Here is a 20,807-nt window from a genome sequence, read left to right as displayed (position 1 = left end):
GTACTATGAGGTATAGTAGTTTTTTTTATTTGGGTCAACAAACAGTGTGTACAATACTGTACAATGTTAATTACTTCATAAATAGTACAGTACTTTGGCGTACATATACAGATTTTGAAAAACATAATATCCCATTATTAAATATTAACACGAATAATTTTATGGTAAATAGAGGTATTTACCTCTCACGATATTTTATTTACCATAAAATAATTCGTGTTAAAACCCGTTTAACTATATTAATAATATCAATAAAATATTTAAATAGTCGTCAAATACCCTGTTGCTATTTTTGGTGTTTTTTTTTAAATCGAAATTTCCAGAATGTATTCCTAAGAGCAAACTGTGTCATAAAGTACATTTATGTTTGAATATTCTAGAGTTAAGTATGTTTGTGTCTTTACGTTCTCAACAGCCATTTACCACATTTGACATTTCCCAATCATTTTTTTTATATCTTTTGTTTTATTCCAGTAAAAATATTTATATAATTACCTAACGTTTAGTGATAACATTCGATATGATGTTATAGACCATAGGTTCTCAAACTTTATCTAAAACACGAAATAAATTATTGTATTAAGCAATAAGATCGCCTTATTCTATCATATAATAAAAATTACTAAAAATTAAAAATATAATTTAATGCATGACATATAATATAGATATTAATTAATCAAATAGTATATGTATATATTAAGCTTAGTATATATATATCAGTGTTATTTAACAAGGATTTTGACTTTACATTATTTTTTCAAGCCGAGTAATTCTGCATCGAACACTGCTCAATTTTACGTGACTATAATACCGTAACTATAAATTTATAGATTTGTATCTAAACCCTATTTAATTTGATTCCCGCCGATCACCGGTTGGGATTGAGAACCACTGGAATACTACGATCGATCTGTAGGTTCACAAAGTTCACTGTTTATTTGGTAATTAAAACCAGTCTATCATTGGTATATTTCATATGTTATATGACTTTTATTCACTACTAGTGGCCCGACCTTGCTTCGTCCGGTTACTCATATAGTTGTGAGTTTAGTATATATTTATAAGATATATAGCCTATAATAATAATATAACTCTTTATCGCGCACAGAAAATATATATATAAAAAAAAACTACATTAATGCGCTAAACAAAAGGCGGCCTTATCGTTTAAAGCAACCCCTTAAAAGATATAATGTATCTTACAAACATAGAAAAAAAATCTGATATCGGTGCAGTAGTTCCAGAGATTTCTTCTCATAAAATTCCACTCCCTCTTTATAAGTAATATTAGTATTATATGCAAATTTATTTAGCAAATGTTATAACCACGATTTCAATCCTTATTTCACAATCCATAGAATATATTTTGTTTAGATCCAAAAAGATATTAGTATTTTTTTAAATAATATACTAACATTTAAAGGTCTGAAAACCATTGCTATTTAACGATAAAACCGCCCATCGTAACGTCTTTGCCTCAATAGTTTATGTAAGCGTATTGGAGGAACGATATAAGTAATCGTTTAATTTTATACTTTATTACACTATACAATAAGGTTTAAGTCGGGTCAATTCGAGAAACGGTCTTATGCTCCAGATTGTCTTAAAATACAGCAAGTCCTAGTTGTCGCTTAATACATCTTTAATAAAATATTAGCAATAAATTATTTTTATAAATACTTTTACTGGTTTAAAATAAATAAGAAAATTTATAATACATTCTCAATAAAAAAATCTATTGAAATATTTTCAGTCAAGTTTAGAGCTGCACCACATGATCGTCAACTTATATATTGGATATTAACAACAAAATACATTTATTCAAGGTAACTAATGTACCGCCTTATGCTCTTAATATTAAATATATAAATATACTGACTATAAATAAAAATTGAGTTTCTCGCCAGTTCTGCTTAATCGACTTTGTAGGTATACTGAACTGGTAGGGGAAAAAATATTAATACAAAAAACTTGACAATCATAAGCGTCTAAAATGTTTTACAAGAATAAATTATTTTTCATTTGATAAAGAATATCATCAGGGCCAATAAGCCATGGGTACAATTCTTGAAGTGAAAGCTTCTTTAGGCGTGAGGACTTTATTTTGTGGGTATCGTATGAGACTGAAATAGTATCGTATGATCGGCTCAAATCGACTGTGGGAGCGAGAGAGATATAGTCAACGCGTCACTGCTATTTAAACCTCGCCTAGATTAAGTTTTCACTTTTGTTTTGTGGTCTTAAGCACAAATGAGAAGTGTTTTGCTCGTGTCCAGAACATTAATTATTTTTTCCGTGTCGCTCTAGACTTGATTTAAATTATACGTGAATTTTAGCATAATATACCAAATGGTTGTGGTTATACTATATTGCAAAATAGAGGTCTTTTTTTGTATATTCTAAAGTTTTGTAATAATTATTATACAAGCAAACAGGTTACTAGAAAACAGATTATAAAATTTAAAATGCCAATTGTATTTATGACATATTTACTATCAAATAATTTATTATAACAAGAAGAATTAAAATAAAATTCTAATTACACTGGTAACACAGAATTGAAGCCGATACTGACACTGGTTATCTGTACTTCCCCCTAGGGGGGTGAAGGTTGGGGCCTCGAGGCCCCTTTAACCAAGCATCAACTCCGGGGCAACAACCCCCGGGTAGCTGGATTATAAGCCTCTTAGGGCGGGTACCTTAAAAGCTAACTTAACCTAGGGACATTACTTTCAAGCACTGATATCGTACGGGCCAGTACCAGCTATTTTGTTAAGTGAAATAAGTCTTATTATATTACTTGTTAATAATGAAGCTTTCTATAGGTAAAAGTATATTCAAAAACCGCTAATAATCTCTATTAATTACAATAGAAAACCAATATTTCTCGCTTTAGTTAGAGTGGGTTCACATTATCAATTTCAGAACTGACGACCCGTACAACCGTTCGATGGATCCGCGTATTTTTCTAAAGAGTGCGGGACATAGCAACCGTTGAGTCAATCAAATGTCGTCGTCGGCACTGACCGTCGGATCTGAACCTGATAATATGAGGCCACTCTAATATTAATGGAATTTAGAAAGGAACGAGACGGCAAGGTCAAATTTATTGGCATCAATTCTGTGTTCAATTGCAATGTCAATTGGTTTTAAATACATCCTAATCAAACTGATTTCTCGAATGTTCTTTTTATTTATGTTTTCTAATTCGAATTTAACTTTCTTTTGAATATCTAAACTTAAATTACCTATAATACTATTAGGTCATTCCTGTATTGTCAAATGGTATATTGTAAAATAAGCTATGACGTAGCGATCTGTCATTTTGACAGTAACGATTATGTATTTATGAGTGGACTAAAATGTGTGAGTTCTGAATTATGCCTAATTTTAATAACTCCGATCGGTTGCCCCTTTCGCACTTGTGTTAGTGAGATGAGTGAGTGAGATGCATGTAGTTTATTTTACAGGTGTAACTGGTTACTGGTAATGTTTACAGTATTTGTCTGTAATGCTGTTTATATGTTTTTGTATTGAACTATTATTATTGAGGAATTTAGGAATGTATTATTAAGGTGCGTTCACATATGAACAATTTTTTTGTATTGTGCTATTGTAACGAAATTTGTGCTCTATCATATATATTTTATAAATGTTATCAATTATTAGAAAACATAAATTCATAAAACGACAATACCACCGCTTATATATGTATTTATTTACACAGTATAATAATAAACATAATTGGTTTATTGGTTTCCGAATTATTAGTTTAATGAAATCCGATAATAAATTAAATAAACAAAATATTAAACGAAATCCAGTCAACCAATATATAACCAATACGGTATTGATAATATAGTATACTATACCATTTTTAATCTCTGTTTGCGACTGTGATTTTTTTATGTGATTTCTGTTAAATGTAATCATGGTAAATTTGTTACAATGTTACACCATAATAAAATGCAATGTGGACGCGTCCTTAGAAATCCCTTGTATATATATATATATGAAATTTGTTAAATACTGTAAATGTTACCAGAACAACTGTATACATCATTTTGTAGAAGTCATGATTTTAAAGTCGCAAATAGTATAGACTATTTTTGTAGTATTATAGTAAATATAATATATTTGTAATTAATAGTAATAAATAACTCTGGATGAGTCATACAGCGCCATCTAGTTCCAAATAAGCAAATCTTTATATGTGGGCACTAGACAAGTGATATTTGATTGCTCACCCTTAACGCGTCAGATTATAATTTGCACACTTAATAATAAATAATGCAGTAACTCAAAAATTACAAATTTTTGAAAATCGGCAGTAACGCCTTGCTTTAAAGTCTAATTTTCAATATTTATTTTAAGAGTTAATGTAATTTATTTCAATTGATTTAAATAGGTGCGAGTTTTTTTGTACATCGAATTATTCTGGCACTCAATTGTTTTTATGTAAATTGGACGAAACGAGTATCACCATCGAACATCGCCTAAAGTAGTAATAACGACCCTCTTTCATTGTGATTAGAATTGAAATTTGAATGTTTGCTCTTTATTAGAACAAAATAACGTAAAATTGTGTACGTTTCGATCTCTTATTGAATTTTGTGGTTTTTACACGCTTAGGTTTAGTTTTAGGGACGAATTGTGTAAATTTTTATAATCAATTATGTAATATGCAAGGAAAGGGTATTGAGGCATAACACCTTAAGCCCACTGAATAGCAATTAATTAGGGTTACTACTGGTATTTTTTTATTGGATGACAACGGAATGGTGCACCCGTCTGGGCTGACGGTTTACGCTGGCGGGGCACCAGTGGAGCATGATAAGATGAGCATGAGGTCAGGCAATTAGACCATCTTGGCAAATTTACGAGGAATTTATCACGATGGTGCCCAGAGGGGACAGCGTGGAGATCAACCTGACATGGTATGTTACCAGCTATGGGGTTATTAGTCCACATTACTAAATCCCATTAATACTACTTATGTTACATTATAGCGTCACATGATGACGTCATGTTTGAAGGACTGTTCATGTATATAGGCAATTTTGCCATTTACCATTTATGAGGGAAGGGCAATGTACTATCTCTAGTTGACTTCCACACGGGTTCCTCTGGAAACTATCATGATCAATTCCTGGTGAATTTGCCACGTTGGGCTAACTGACCTGACCTCATGCTCACCTCATCGTCCTCCACTGGAGCTCGCCCAGCGTAAATCGTTAGTGCAGGCGAATGCACTATTCTATTATCATCAATAAAAAACCAGTAGTGTTACCCTACAGCGTCACGTAATGACGTCATGTCACCGTCGCTTGCATGACGGTCGCCACTTACCATCAGGTGGGCTGTCAGCATGCCATAAAAGTAAGGGAAATGTTGTATAAAACATACAAATTGACACTGAGGTGTAGTATACCATAATTGTAGTGTAGGTATATAGTGATCGTGTAATTGCAGTATTCTCTTACGTTATCCCAAATATTGTGTGCCTTTAAATATTTAAGTTGTTTTCGCCTATAAAATGCGGTATAATTCAGAACAGTGTGCCTGTGTGTATTATAAATGCAGACTAGGTTAAGATAGGTTAGTACATAATTCTATGTACAATAATTATGAATATACATATAATATTTGAATTGTACTTCTGTCATGTAATATTAATATAGAATCTTACCATGTTGTTTTAAGTTTGAGTGGTATTTAAGAAGTGGATGTGAGAGTGGTAAATATATATACCACATAATATATGTGGTATCAGTATATTGCCACCTACACTCACTGGTTCGAAGTAAGAATTAATATAAAATGGTAAGGTTCTTATTATTCTTTAATATTATATGTAAATAATGATCGCGTCATATTTAAAAAAAATGTATACAGTATCAAATATTCAATCAAAATATTTTGTAATACAGACTTAAATTCGATTGCTGTAATGTGTGTAAATCAAGTGATATATTTTGTTATTTTTATACTAAGTGCTAATAGCAATTTCCTTATTCATAAAAAAATCAGCATGATTCCACTCTACTTCTTTTCTGTCCATAAAAGAAGCGAAAATTACTAATTTAATATGAAAGACATAAATGCCAAAAAAATATGTACTGGCTACTGATTTGTTTTATAAAACCGCCTCCTTTTTTTGAGGTAGAATAAAGACGTCAAATGTATGATAACCATATTTTAGTTCTATTGTCTTTTCTCTCAACAATTTTTTTTATTCGATAGACAATGACAAAACACTCGAGTAATTAAAATAGAGTTCTAGGATTTAATTTTTATGAAAAAGGATGATGAGTTTTTAGTACTTAGGGACCATTTATAAATTACGTGACACGGATTTCATTAGTTTTTTACCTGTGCTAATATTTTATTCCTTGTCACAGACAGAGACTCCTTGACATTTGTGAGACTACCTCCTCCCTGTTGTGACGTCACACTAGGTCACCAAGTTTACATTAGTAACTCAATTTTAAAATCCTTAACAAAACTTTATTCATATATTAATGATGAGTTTGAAATATTTTTAAAGTTTTCGTTAACAATTCAAGTTTCGTGATTTAATACTTAGATATATAAATTGAAATTACGTCTCGAAATTTAGGACCTCCTAATCCTTGTCACACTTTGTCCCTCTTCCCTCTACCTGTGGCGTAATTTATGGATGTTCCCTTACCGATGTAAAATAAAGCCACTCTATTGGCCGCTGTCCTATGTGCGCTGTAGCGTGGTGCGAGCGACAGTTGCCTGTATTTGTAGTCTAGAACATTCTGGGTTAAATTTTATTAATACTGGTTACTTAAGTAACTGTACAGTTATTAAAGATTTAATATATTAGGAATGTGGTACAGCTGTAATACTAAGTCATAATTTGTAAATCACGGCAACTTTCAAGAGTGAAACGAAACGTTAATGTAACTGTCACCAGCACCATTCTACAGAGCATATGGTATAAAATAGTAATGAAAAGATTCGTACATCGTCGGTAAGCGCGTTACAAAAACTGTCACTGTTTTTTTTTTGGAATATTTTCGCTTTGAGTACATACTGTTTGGCGTACTCGTGCGATATTTTTTTTTAATGTATTATCTGTATAATATTCAGTCAGATGATAAATAAATGACATTAAATTGTAATTTGTACTTGGGAATTGCTGTGTTTACGCCTTTCTAATGATAACTGTGATTTCACACTGTAATGCGTGTACTGGTAACACTGTCACTTTTATAATAAGGTTATTTATTTTATACAATTATAAATGGTAACTATAGTATTATATTTGTAAAGCGTTCTACTCTCCTATACATACCGTGCCAAATATACCAGCGGCTGGATTATCGAACTCTGTTGCTAACAAATCTCGCTTGAAAGTGACGGTTTAGCGATCATTAAACAGTTTCAGTTAGCCATCTAGCTGTACTAATTGAAATTGTCAAATATATAATCATTAAGCAGTTATTTGTTAGCAACTTTATTAAATAACTCAGCCGCAAGATTAAGTTTTTAGAAATTACTTTCCTTCTCAGATTCTAATAAATATAGATCGGATCGATATTGAGATAAAATGAATCTTAGAGACAGAATGTAGTACAGATTAGTTGTGAAATATATATTATAATTGTAATAATTTAATTATTGCAACGTTAAAGCAGTTTACGGTTCGGTCTTTGGCCTCTATTTTTTAATGTATGCGTTGTGCAGAAGGATCTTAATTCTAAATACGAATTCTTATTTTTTCTTTATTTGACGTTTCAATAATCATAGACAAATTATTTTGAACTTTTTTCTCTCGAGTTTGCAATTCAGACTCGATTCGTGTTTGTGATCAATAACCTCACGCTGTGCCCTCAAGGGGTGGGTTGTGTTTATAATTACGTTTGCCACCAACTGTATTTTGTCTCTATAACGCTAGTCACGTGTTTTGTTACCTATATAACTGTTTATGTATTTTGTAACTTATATGATGTTATATAAGATTGTATTGAAGCAGTAAAGTCTTTAAAACTGATTTGGAAGTTTTATTTCTATTAAATTGTGGTTATTTTTTATCGATGATGCAGCCTTTGTGGTGTGGTAATGCCACCCACGCTAATGGTATATGCTAGCTAGGTACCAATGGAAGATGAGAAAGACGGTCTAGCACACCCTTACGATGGTCGCGGGTTCGATACCTCGCACGATGCAAACATTTGTATTCATGAGTATGATGGTATTTACAAAATATCAAAGTATTTATATTACTTGTTAACTTAACGTGGAGCGAGATGGCGCTGTCTTAGATGTCAAAAAAAAAGAATAAATTCAGGCTACTTAGAGCATCAGCGAATTCTTCAGGAATTGACTTGTTTCCAGGTGCTGACCTGACTGCATGTTCATTCTATCATTTTTCTCTAGTGCCCCGCCAGCGTATACCGATAGCTCAGGCGGTTCATCATTCCAATATAAACGAATAAAATTATATTTAAAATATAATTTTATTATTGTGTATATATAGGTCTGTTTGATTTCTGGGTACCTACATAAAATTATATTACGTACAATTCATTTTATAAATATATACATGATATATATATAGCATTATTATGTATATATTTGCAAAAAGAATATGCTCAAGTTCTTAGTTTGTAACTTGAAGGTACAGTGTAACATTTTCAGGGATATATATTAACTGGGTACCGGGTTTCAAATAATTATTTGAAATCCGGTATCCGGATTATCTATAAGAAGATTAATTCGTAACATAATACGTAAATGAGTAGGTGTTATTAATTCAGCTTCAGGATTTATTTAAAAAGAAATGCAAAAAATAATATCAAAAATAATTTTATTGAGTTCTCTTTTTTAACACAAACTAATATAATGGATACAAAAAATATTTCCAAAACCTACATTAATTAATCGATCATAATCACGAAACAACTAATATTTCATTCAACAACAAAATTTCGACATAATCTCTTAGGAATAATGGATCCCAACAATTAGACATTAATAATAAAATTAATATGGGGCCGTTTAAGTATTACGTAAGCAGATTTATTACAATTATTTACCCCCCCCTCCCCCCATCCATCCCTCATCAACAGATGATCTGCCAGCAATGATATGTCAGCAACCTTACCTTACCTTACCCTCTCCCCCTATGCGTATGTAAATTTCAATTAATGTATTGTTTTTTTAGCAAAGATAATGTGAGGGTTGCCATTCGTGTAAAAAAGTAAATAACTGATGACGTAATCATCATTTAGACTCCCCTACCCACCATGTCATCCAAAATAAGCATAGCCCCCCTATAGTGCTTACGTAATACTTGAACAGCCCCTATGACGGTATCATCTACAATTATAATGCGGTCCGTCAGTTTGTTTGACAAACTTAAATTATATAAATGTATACAAAACAAAAGTCCGTTACTAACTGACTAGTCAATATAAACACAATCGTATTTAAGATTAGTCGGGAAGGGTATACCAAGAGTATATTCATGAGACTGGCCAAAACTGGTTTTTAAAACCTTAATACAAACATCATCGTCACGTGATAAATTTGGAATGAAAGTTCAAAATTTACTTTAATTTTTTTCTTGTCGCAAGTTCTTCAATTTTATGACCATTCTATGGTTTTACTTGGTATACCGTTTACGTCTAAACTTGTACAGAAATAATAAAATTCAAACATCGACAAAGTAACAGCAGACTAGATTTTAGTAGTGGCAATTATTCCAGTTCAGGCTGATAAAACTAGTAGTCTATTAGTTTACAGTATGTTGACGGCATGAAACAATTAAAGGGTCTACACGTCCCACGACTAAAATCAAGGGCAATCGGTGGAGTGGTGGGGAGCGTTCCGAATTACATATAGATTGCCTCATGTAGACATATCGTTAGGGACAATTATCATCCAAAAAGGATCGTTACGTGTGTAGGGTAATAGAGGTTGATTTCACATCAGTACAGTATTGCCAACTTACAATAATTTTGTAAGAAAACGGTTGGCAACACTGCATAAGTTTTTTCTTTATGGTTGATAATGGAATGGCGCATCCGCCTGCGCTAACAGTTTACGCTTGCGGGACTACAGTGGAGGATGATAAAACTGCATAAGTTTTTTTTTATGGATGATAATGGAATGGAGCACCCGCCTGCGCTAACGGTTTACGCTGGCGGGGCAACTGCATAAGTTTACTACCACTCTGATATCGCCCGAGATTTTAGAGTTATGTGAACACCGTAAACTACGCTAAACATCCTTCGTGTGACCGGGACAAACAGATTGAAAGAGATAGAAAATATAAGTATATAAAAGTAGACTAAGAATAGATTGTATTTATTTAAAAAATGGGTTTCTTCTGATTAAATTCGCATCATATTGTATCAACTATAACTCGTTAAAATCGTGGGTGGCATTCCTGCGTGATAACTGCATTTGTCCATTTACACAGACAGTTTTATTTTTATTCTGCGTTATAAATTTCATGTCGCGTACAAAGTTGACAAGTTATATAACAATAGAATTTAAAAAATTAATAAGTATTAACAATATGTTATATTATATTGAATTCAAATAAAATATGATATTAAAAAATTAAAAATTCATTGTAAAGCAATAAACAATTTCTTTTTGTTTGATAAAAAAACATACTCTTTATAATTTGCTGAAATGAAACAAATAACTATTATTACTGACGACATTACAATTTAAAATATTGGTATTATTGATAGAAATATTAGAACTGACAGACTTATATTATTAATTTATCATCCCACGTCACTCGACTTTAAGACATTATACACTTCGGTGGGAGATTACACAGGCTTCCAGAGTCGTAAATTATTTACTACACAAAATTAAAACTTATTTAGCACCGTTATATTAGTAGATATAGCGATGGTTTAGTTCACACATGTCCGCTAATATGATTACAATATCTTTTTCGCAAACTTCATTTGTTCTTAGGCTGCTAATATACAGCCGGTTAATCGTTAGGTTGCCCGAATGTGCATTCTTGCACTCCTCTTTGGAATGTGAGAGAAGGAGGGCGACGGGCAATTATTATAATTCAAATAGCTTTAAAGTAACTAATTAAAGGTTTTTCAATTCAAGTTCTTACCAAAATTTCGACGTCTCTTAATTTGTTATGAATATAATAATAATTCAGGATAGTTCTCACAACTCCATTTAGTCCCAAGATACTATAGGTTTTATGCGTTTATAAAGAAAAATGAATTTAAGTATGTTTGTAAGTTACCTACTCTTGTAGCCATAACACAGCTTAGGACTAGATGTCGCTGTGTATCCTGAACTATAATTATTATCATTAAATTTATAATCATGTTATCACATTTGAGAACTAAATCGTCGATAATCTACTACAAAAATACAAGAATTATAATCACTTGTGAAGATTGAGCAGTTTAAATTTAATAATTAGGGATAACATGAGGAAGCTCTTATAATATAGTATAATAAGATTTTATAAAATTTGACATAATTGTATAAAATTGTTATCTTGTATTTAACTCTAGCTTTCTATCGTTTATTTTGAACTATATGAGTGCTTGCCTTAAACCCGTGTCCAAAGTGCCAAAATCTAAAATAATAACTAAAACATCATTACCAAACCAATCATTAACCATCTGAATAAGGTTGCTATTTCATAAAATCGTCCATCAACTTTCTGCCCTACGTCCTTTTGATCATTTGCAGTCGGCTCAATATGTTTTTTCATGTAATGGTTATGAAGCATCAATAAAACATCATTATAGACCAATCAATAACCAACTGAATATACTCGTAGTTGCTATTTCATGAAATCGTTTATCAACTTTCTGGCGTATGTCTTTTTGATCTTTTCCCCTAATATGTTTTTTATTTTATTATTTTAGTCTTGACATTTTGCTCAACACTCGATTTGACTCGAATTAAAAGAAAAATTACATCGATGTGAGTATAATGTTATTGTGTTTTTTATATAGAAATCTAACCGGGTACTTAAGCGATAACATATATATATATTTGTGTGTACTGTACACAATATCTATATATCGGGTCAACTACCATCAATGTATGCATGTATGCCACTCGATAAAAACACATATGGATTCAATATCTAAAAACGATATTACCCATATCTATTCGTTCAAACGTGAATATATAAATGAATGATTTAAGAAAAACTTTGTAGTCTCTGAGTATACAACAAGCTTAAACTATATGAGTATCTTAAGTTCGATGAAAAATAGACTTTATGTACCAACTAAAGAGTTCAATTCTTTAGATGTACAATTAACAAACAATACCTATGCACATTATATTTAACGACTAATGTAATTCATTACGTCATAACTTAAAATTAACATAAGGAGCTATAATCTAATTAATTTACTAAACAAACACAGAAAATATTTGTTTTATAAATAAAAAAGATTACGTTCCTTGAGACAATAAGCATATACAGATGCTTTATACGTTAGCCATCATCGATTTTACTGTAGCATCGTGTTTTAGCGTCAAAATTACCGTATTATAGCGACTAATTACAACATACGCACAGTTTAGTGACCATTATATTGAAACCACGTGTTTAAACGATCACTATATCGGAATTCCGCGTCTTCGTGACCATTATATCGAAATTCTCCGTCACAGCGACGCGATCCCTATATCGAACCCACACGTTTTAACGACCATCATATCGAAACAACGCGTTTTAAAAACATGTCGTAAATATATTAAATATACAATTGTAACCGAAATATAAAATAGCTTCTTAGTGCGGTATCATTACAGACTACATTACGGTCGAGTTTGGAATCGAACGCATCGCAATCGAACGCACAAGTAACCATTAGAAGACTAGACTATTAGAAGTTTTAAACAGCTACTCTGGTAAGTTACGTGATACAATTAAAATCCCCGATTTCCAACGTGCAAAGCATCATGTCTTTTTAAAGCCTAATAGAAATAACTAACCGCTAACAATATATTTCCCAACTTAACAAGACAAAGGAAATTAACAAACATCTTACACTTTACATAACATTGATTTCATTATAATCTTAACTATACAACATAATCGTAGTAATTTGGTACGAATGACTAATTATTACTAATATTTAATTACAGTCGACACTTATGAATAATCTAGCGACTAAATATTTAATTATACATCATTACATAACATATATATAAAAAAAAACAATACAACAGATTTTCATGATTTATGATTACATTACAAGCAAAAAAAAATAACAAGTATGTGTTTAGAATACAAAATCATTTGCCAATTTGTAATTGAATTAAGTACCCCAATTTAATTATTCCTTTCGACCATTTCTATAAGATATGGCACTTAAACTTTTTCCTGTATTTTTCACCATCTTGTATGAAATTAAAAAGATTTCTAGTGAACTGCAATATATTATTACTAAATGAGATCTTTTTATATAACGTTATAAAATAATATATTGCAGGTGAAGAATATATATAAATACAATATGTTACTTAAAAGACTAATCAAAACTTAATTTTACGCGACTGGCCCTATATCGCAGTGATGTGTCTATTCAAAATGGCGTCTACAATTCATAATCATTCATAACATTGATATATTTTTTATGAAAATCTATATGAGGTACATCCCTCATCTAGTTAAAAATAAAAAATCCATAAACAATTCTAAACCAAAACCCAATTACATTTGATATATCGTCTGTTTACAACTAAAACATACTATTTCAAAAACTATATATCTCAGAAAATGCATTTTGAAGTTTGTAATTGCTGTAAATAATTCTCTTTTGAGCTTCAAAACTAGTTTTGTTCTATAGGAGTACACAGTAAGGGTTAATATTGATTTGATTGCAAATGTTCTTTAGCATAATATAATCATAGACTAGTCACAAGTAAGCGATAAGCTTACAAGCTTAGTTCGTAACGGGGAGGTCAAGTCGAAAGCCAGTATTAGTATTCATGAAACTGAAATATTAAATTCAATATGCAAAGAGGAATATTTGAAATAATTTTTAAAACCTTCATGCAAAAAATCCTTGTTGTTTAGTGGTTTAGCCGCCTTACTACCGACGGTCGCGGGTATAATTCTTAGCATGGTACAAAATTAGTCAAATATTAAGTATCAGTTTGTATCAGTTCGGGTGTTTTGTAAAGCAGAAAAATTTATGTATATAACACAAGTGTTGTATAAAATATATTAAAGTTATATATATATTATTTATTACAATTTTTTATAGGCGTGAATAGCCACTGCTTTAGCTTTGATGAGCTGTTCATGTTCTAATCGAATATTTTGAGTTTATTTAAAAAAAAATCTCAGTTTTTCTATCAGTTGTTTAGAACCCATAACACATGCTCTACCTTAGCTTAGGACTAGACAGCTTTGTGTTTATTCTGGTATTAAAAAAATGAACTTTAAATTTATTTTCATTATTCACTTTGTTTTTTGATTCAGTTTCATGAGAATTCTATCTGATTTTTGACTTGGTATACCCATTACGACTTCACTTGCATATCTACACGTTTCATATAACAAACTACCATATTTTCATTGAATGCATATAATTTTATAATAATCCCAACATTGTTATATTATAATAATATCTCCATAAAAAATTAATAAAATTTGTAATATACATATACATATATATATATATAATTATGAATAATCAAAATATTTATAATTAATTGTAGTTATGTACATTTTTATCTTGCGCTGTCAATATTTAATATCTCACATATTTTCACTAGATGAAATATATCTAGAAAAATAAATTCACAAACTTATTACCTTTATAAAAGTATTCTGTCTCTTTCTACCTAGTCAAATTTGAAAGAGACAAAACACCGAATAGCTTTTAGGATTATACTTTCTTGTGAATACACATACAATTTTTTTATAACTATACACAAATAAATCTGTTTATAATTACCATTGTTACACTATCACTTGACGATGAACACGACATTGCTGTCTCTTTCCAACTGCTCCTCCAGTTGGACCGTGGAGAGGCCGCCTTGGCAACACAGCTCGTCTAAACACACCAGTCCATTGTAGGTCCTTACGAGAGCCTGACTATGGTCACTGCTCACTGAGGCAGTGTCATCATTGTGCACTGTTATTGGGTACTGTAAGAGAAGAGCAATAAGGTTCTTTATAGTTAACAGCGTCGAAATTGTATTTGACGGCCTCCAAGCGATTTAGCAACGGAAGAAAGGCGGTGTCTTACTTCCGTTGCGGATTCGATTCCTGGCACAGTACACTTATTTGTTTTCATGAGTATGATTATTAGTATATATATAGTATCGGTCTCGATGTTTTCTATGTATGTATTAAAAAAAAATGTATTTATGTATTTATATCAGTTCTCTAGTACCCTTATTTAAAAGTGTTCTAAATTTTCACCAGTTTCAAAGGCCAGAGAGACTAGACTTTGTTTAACCAATTTTAGCTGATCTTTCTTTGTAAAATATTTGTGTTGCAGTGTTAATAATGAGACATTCAATTTTACATGACATCTTCGTCCACAAGTATAGTCACGCAACCGTCGTGACACATAGGCCGATAGTTACCACTTACCATCCTGTGTTACTTGGGCTTCGCAATGTAATATTATAAAAAATAAAATAACTGTTATTGTGCACAGAAAAATATTTACCTACAAAATAAAAACGTAATATAAATAGACAATAGAACGGAGATCGAAACTTCGAGTAAAGGAAAGGTAGGTAGCGCATTATAAATATAGATTGAGTAGAGTGTTGCTCTTTTTAATAGATGTTTTTTTATGTAAATAATTACAGTATAACAAGTAAGAGGCATGCGATAATCAACATAGAAATCGGTACGCACTCATTATTAATGTAATTAGATAATATTGTCAGTGCTATGGATTTAAAGTTTATCTATAAAAACATTATTATCGTTAACGAATTCTTAAATTTTATAGCAAGCTTTTTTGCAAAGGAAATGTTTTATTTATTATTCATTTATTTATAAACTCTTTATTGCACCAATAGAATTAATACATAAGAATTATACAGAAAAGAGATATGGAAGTACAAAAGGCGGTCTTATCGCTAGAAGCAATCTCTTCCAGACAACCTTCAGGTAGAGAAAATACAACAAAAGTGGTAGGTGGCGCATGAATAGAATGGAAGAATATATCTTTTTTCTGGCAGATTTATAACAGACTCTTGTATTTTATTGTAAAACCTTATGCAATTGCCATAAAACGAATTACTAACTTTATTATGATATAAGTGCATTATGATACTTAATCTAAAACTGAACTTAGTTTAAATAAAAAAGCCTGAGCACCTCACCTTGTAAACTCTCCTTATTAAACCCTCTAATACACCGAATAGCACCAGTTTCCTCTCATTGATGGCCAGGTCCTGAGGCTTCATCCGCCTGCAGAGGTCCCGGACGGTGCTGCCGTACGTCATGCCCGCGTACATACGGAACAAATCATTGACCTTCGGCTGCTGGCGAGCTGTAAGTAACAGTCAAAATCAAAATCAAAATCGAAATTGAAACCGAAATCAAAATCTTTTGATATAACTTTGAAAATCAAAGTCAAAAATAATTCATTCATGTAGGACACTTTAGGCGCTTATGAACATAAAGATTTTGGTATTAAATTTTTTTCTCTAGTGATTACAACTCTTTCTAATCTAATTTTGAAAAATTCTAGTTTTATAATTGAATTTGTATACTGAACTGGACGGTACGGATAAAACATATAATAAATAACATAAAATAAATGATTGTTGATTTGATTTGATTAGAATAAAGTAAATATTACTTACAGGATCTAGCGCAGAACTCCACGCATTGCCGCTGCAAACCAGCACATCTCGTCAACTGCCTTAACTTGGGTGTCGCACTGTATACCTGTAAATAATAATAATCCTTGTTCGCCTCAAAGAATAATCTGCTACAATTTCTAAGGGTTAATCAAGATAAAATGGTAATAATGGTATAACTCAGGGAGCGGAGGAAACAGGGTGAAGTTATTAATTTTGTCGATGTATACCAATACTATTAGTATACTACTAGTATTGGTAAACATAATTGGATAATTAATTTATTCATGTATATAAGGTATGCATAGTATGGGCCATTAGTAGCCTTAAATAAATAAATGAATATATAGTTTAAATAATAAATGAAACATATTCGCCATATATTTAATTTATTAATGAAACTATTCAATTTTGTACAATAGGCGGGCTTAAATATTACTACCATTATTACCATTTACTACCAACCAGGAATGTGGTTTAGTTAATTAAATAAAATTATATAACACATTATATAGGTATAAATATAAGAGTATACATATAAATAATAATATAGTACATACAAACATTATGAGCATACATGCACATATATATTTTTTATCTTTTATTTATTTCGCAGTTTTTTTTATATATGTATATATTTGAATTTATAAATTTTTAGGCTCCCATTGCGATTTGATACAGCCGAAGTTTTTTTATAGAAGTTTTCACTGTATGCCAATATTTTATTATACACTATTGTGATAATATATTTAATTTAATATAAGAAACAACTATTTATTGTTGTTTTTTGATTATCGCCAATAGATGGCGCCTACTACACACACTAACGAAGAAGTAGGATAAGCTGGTAATCGAACTTACAGCACAATATTGGAAGATGGGCACCAGCGTCACAACTCCATAGTAGACGAGGTTCTGCACGCATGCACGCACCAGACTGATTTCCACGTCTGTCAACGATGCTATCTTGGACACGTGGTTGAAACCGTCGATGTATGGCAGTATCTGAAACAATGATACGGTCACATTTAAAAAAAAGGTTTCAATCACTGGCATATTAAAAACATTCAGTTCATTCGATGTTCAAATTAAAAACACTAATAAAAAAAACTTTATATTTTTATTTGACTTTATTAATTTGATTTCTTTTTCGAAGTATTCTAATTGTTGTAGTTTATTCATGTAGTAATAAGAAAAAAGACTAGGTAAACGGAGAAAAATCTATATTAATATAGACTCCTGTGACAATAGAACAGAATGAAAGTGAAGTAACAATTAATAATCTACAAAAGGAACTATAAATTTTAAAATACAAATTTAGATATAAAACACATTATTAGCCAGTTACAACACTAATGTTATTGACTGCAACCTTCATTGCTGAAAAACTTCATAAAAAAGAGTTTTCCATCACCGCCATATTTGAAACATCTAAAATACGTGTTCTAATTATTTAAAAAATGTAAATAATAATAATAATAATAACCCAGGACAACTCACTAAGTCTCAAGTTAAGCCCAGCTTGTGTTATGTGAACTGGATAACTTAAATAACTGATACAAATACTTATATACATTTTTTAAATACATAGTAAACACCCAGACTGCTACAAACAATCATACTTATGAATATAAATGTTTGCATTGAGAAAATCAACCCACGATCATTGAAAGTAAAGCAGTGTGCTAAACTCACAGAACAAAGAGGCTAGACCGCTAGATTTAGTGTGTTTTTTATGGAAGAATTCTAATGGTGGTGTCTGCAGCACTTGCAGATTCAAACTTGTAACACACTAATCTCTCTGATTTAAGAATATTTTTAAAATCTGATAAAAACTTATACATAAAATAGTCATATTGATTTCCTTTTCATATTTATACCTAGTTTAAGAAAAGTGGTCACTTCAACTGTAGAAAACTCGCAACTATTAAAAAGCTATTAATGTTATGTCAGTGTAAATATTAGTTAATGTTTATGGGGAAGTAATAAAATGTAACGGTAAACACAATGCAACATTGCAACGCAGTAATTACTCGAGTCTGACAAACACTGAGTCGGTGAACACGGTTGAATTCACACAACCGCTGCACAGTCGGGTATTGTTAAGTGTCGTTTTATTTATATCGACATAAACAATACTAATGTTTGCAAAAACAAAAGAATACCTTACTTCTCTGTCCTTTTCTCATAAATAGTAAGGTAAAGGGCCATATTATGGAACATTGTACTAGTTTATGAAACAAGTGATAAAAATCCGAATTACAAATAATTTCTAACGTATTCAGTATTTATAATATTATCTTTATGATCTTTAATAACCTATTTATTGATTAAATTAATTTATTTTTGTAAACACCTTAAAATGTATAGAAAAAAAAATAGATGAAATGCCCGTGTCAGGTTGCATGAAAAAAGACTGTCTTTTAGAGTTAGAGAATGACAGGTGTCATCACAATTGTTTTAACAATTTGAAATATTTGTCAATGATACAAAAATACTTGAAACATGTCAATCAAAAGTTTGACTTATTATCTATTGATTGATAATGAATTTAAAGTACTTTAATAAGGTATTTATTTTTTATTTAGGTGTTTCATAATTGCCGCATAAATTTCTAAACAGACCGTATTTATGGAACAGTATATTCAGTGTTCCACATCCCCCTCACATTCGATTTTCTTAGTTGTCCGTAATTATGAAACAGCAAAAAGTGGACAATATTTAGTTAATTTCGTGTTAATCATTGTTAATTAATTACAACAAAGCAATTTACGTTAGAACAGTTTATATTTCTAAAAATTTGCATTTAGATATGTATATAGATTGTAAAATTCTATGAAAATGAAAAACTAACCTCAAAAATGAATAAGCTGGATGATAAATATTGTTTTATATTAATTAAAACATATACTTAAGTGGAAAACCTGCCTGAAAAAATTAATAACACTTTATTTAATTCAAATTTTTTACGAAGCACCTACATATCACATTTTTATAGATGTTTTTAAATTAATAATTTTTGTAGGTAGATACATTTTTTTTATAGAATTTGATATCTTAATTCTATAGATTTATTTTATATCGTTATTTTTATTTTTGATTGTTTGGTATAATTTTTATAATTTGATGTTGGTTGGTTTTCCTGAAATAAATAAACTAACTGTAAAGAAGTGACGTTGGTAAATTTGAATTTTTAGAGAAAGAACAGAACATTAAGAAAATAATTTGATTAATAATCAAGTCGAATGATAAAACTAATGATTACATGACACTTAACAATGATTGTCATTCTTCTAATACATATTCTCCTCTGATAAATACCAGTACCCAGTCTCAACAAAGCAGCCATTCCTGAGGTAATTACTGTATGAAATTATAGTATAAAATGAACCTTAGATATGGTTACTGAAGCTCATTCTGGTATTTATGAAAGTAGTAATTTAAATTGACTAAATTTAACTAATATTTTGAAGCGTAATGTTGGTGATGAATTAATATTTGAGTTGAATTTGAAGTCAAGAAAAAATAGATTAAAGCTGAGTCATCAGGTAAACTCAAACTACCTTCTGCTGGCACATCTGATCAATGGATGCAATATGACTAAAAAAAAGAAACTGATCGTAAAACTAAAGAAGAAAAGCTACATAAAAGAAAACAATTACTAAATGAGAAAAAAGTGATAGCTGATGAACGGAAAAAGCTACTAGAGAACGCATTACTACAAAGGATCAAAGAAAAAATGAAATAGTTGAATTTTTGGTTTAATTTAATGTATATTTGGTTTTTATATCTTGTTTATTAATGCTAAGATTTGAAACTGTTTTTGTCATACTTACTTTGTAAGTGAATATTTATTTATTGCTTGTTTATTCGTATAATTTTTAAATCTAACTGTATTAATAATTAGTAATAAAACTTTTGATACTATGAATAAATAAATTAGTAACTGAAAAATGTTTTTAATGCGAGTA

General features: G+C 30.5%; 1 protein-coding gene across 1 annotated transcript in view; it reads right to left on the bottom strand.

Annotated features, from left to right (window-relative positions):
- Positions 1 to 14,723: 14,723 nt before the first annotated feature.
- Positions 14,724 to 20,807, bottom strand: part of LOC131846774 (GATOR complex protein NPRL2) — a 61,158-nt gene continuing 55,074 nt past the window's right edge. The window contains exons 5-8 of the mRNA XM_059196168.1: positions 17,698 to 17,841; positions 16,840 to 16,924; positions 16,354 to 16,523; positions 14,724 to 15,156 (exon numbers count right to left, since the gene is read on the bottom strand). Of these exons, the coding sequence (XP_059052151.1) occupies positions 14,974 to 15,156; positions 16,354 to 16,523; positions 16,840 to 16,924; positions 17,698 to 17,841 (582 nt within the window). The 3' untranslated portion in view covers positions 14,724 to 14,973. The remainder of the gene's footprint in view (positions 15,157 to 16,353; positions 16,524 to 16,839; positions 16,925 to 17,697; positions 17,842 to 20,807) is intronic.

The sequence above is a fragment of the Achroia grisella genome, unplaced genomic scaffold (assembly GCF_030625045.1).
Source record: "Achroia grisella isolate CSIRO2021 unplaced genomic scaffold, CSIRO_AGI_Agris_v1 utg512, whole genome shotgun sequence".
Taxonomy (NCBI): domain Eukaryota; kingdom Metazoa; phylum Arthropoda; class Insecta; order Lepidoptera; family Pyralidae; genus Achroia; species Achroia grisella.
This window is presented reverse-complemented; position numbering and strand designations above follow the sequence as displayed.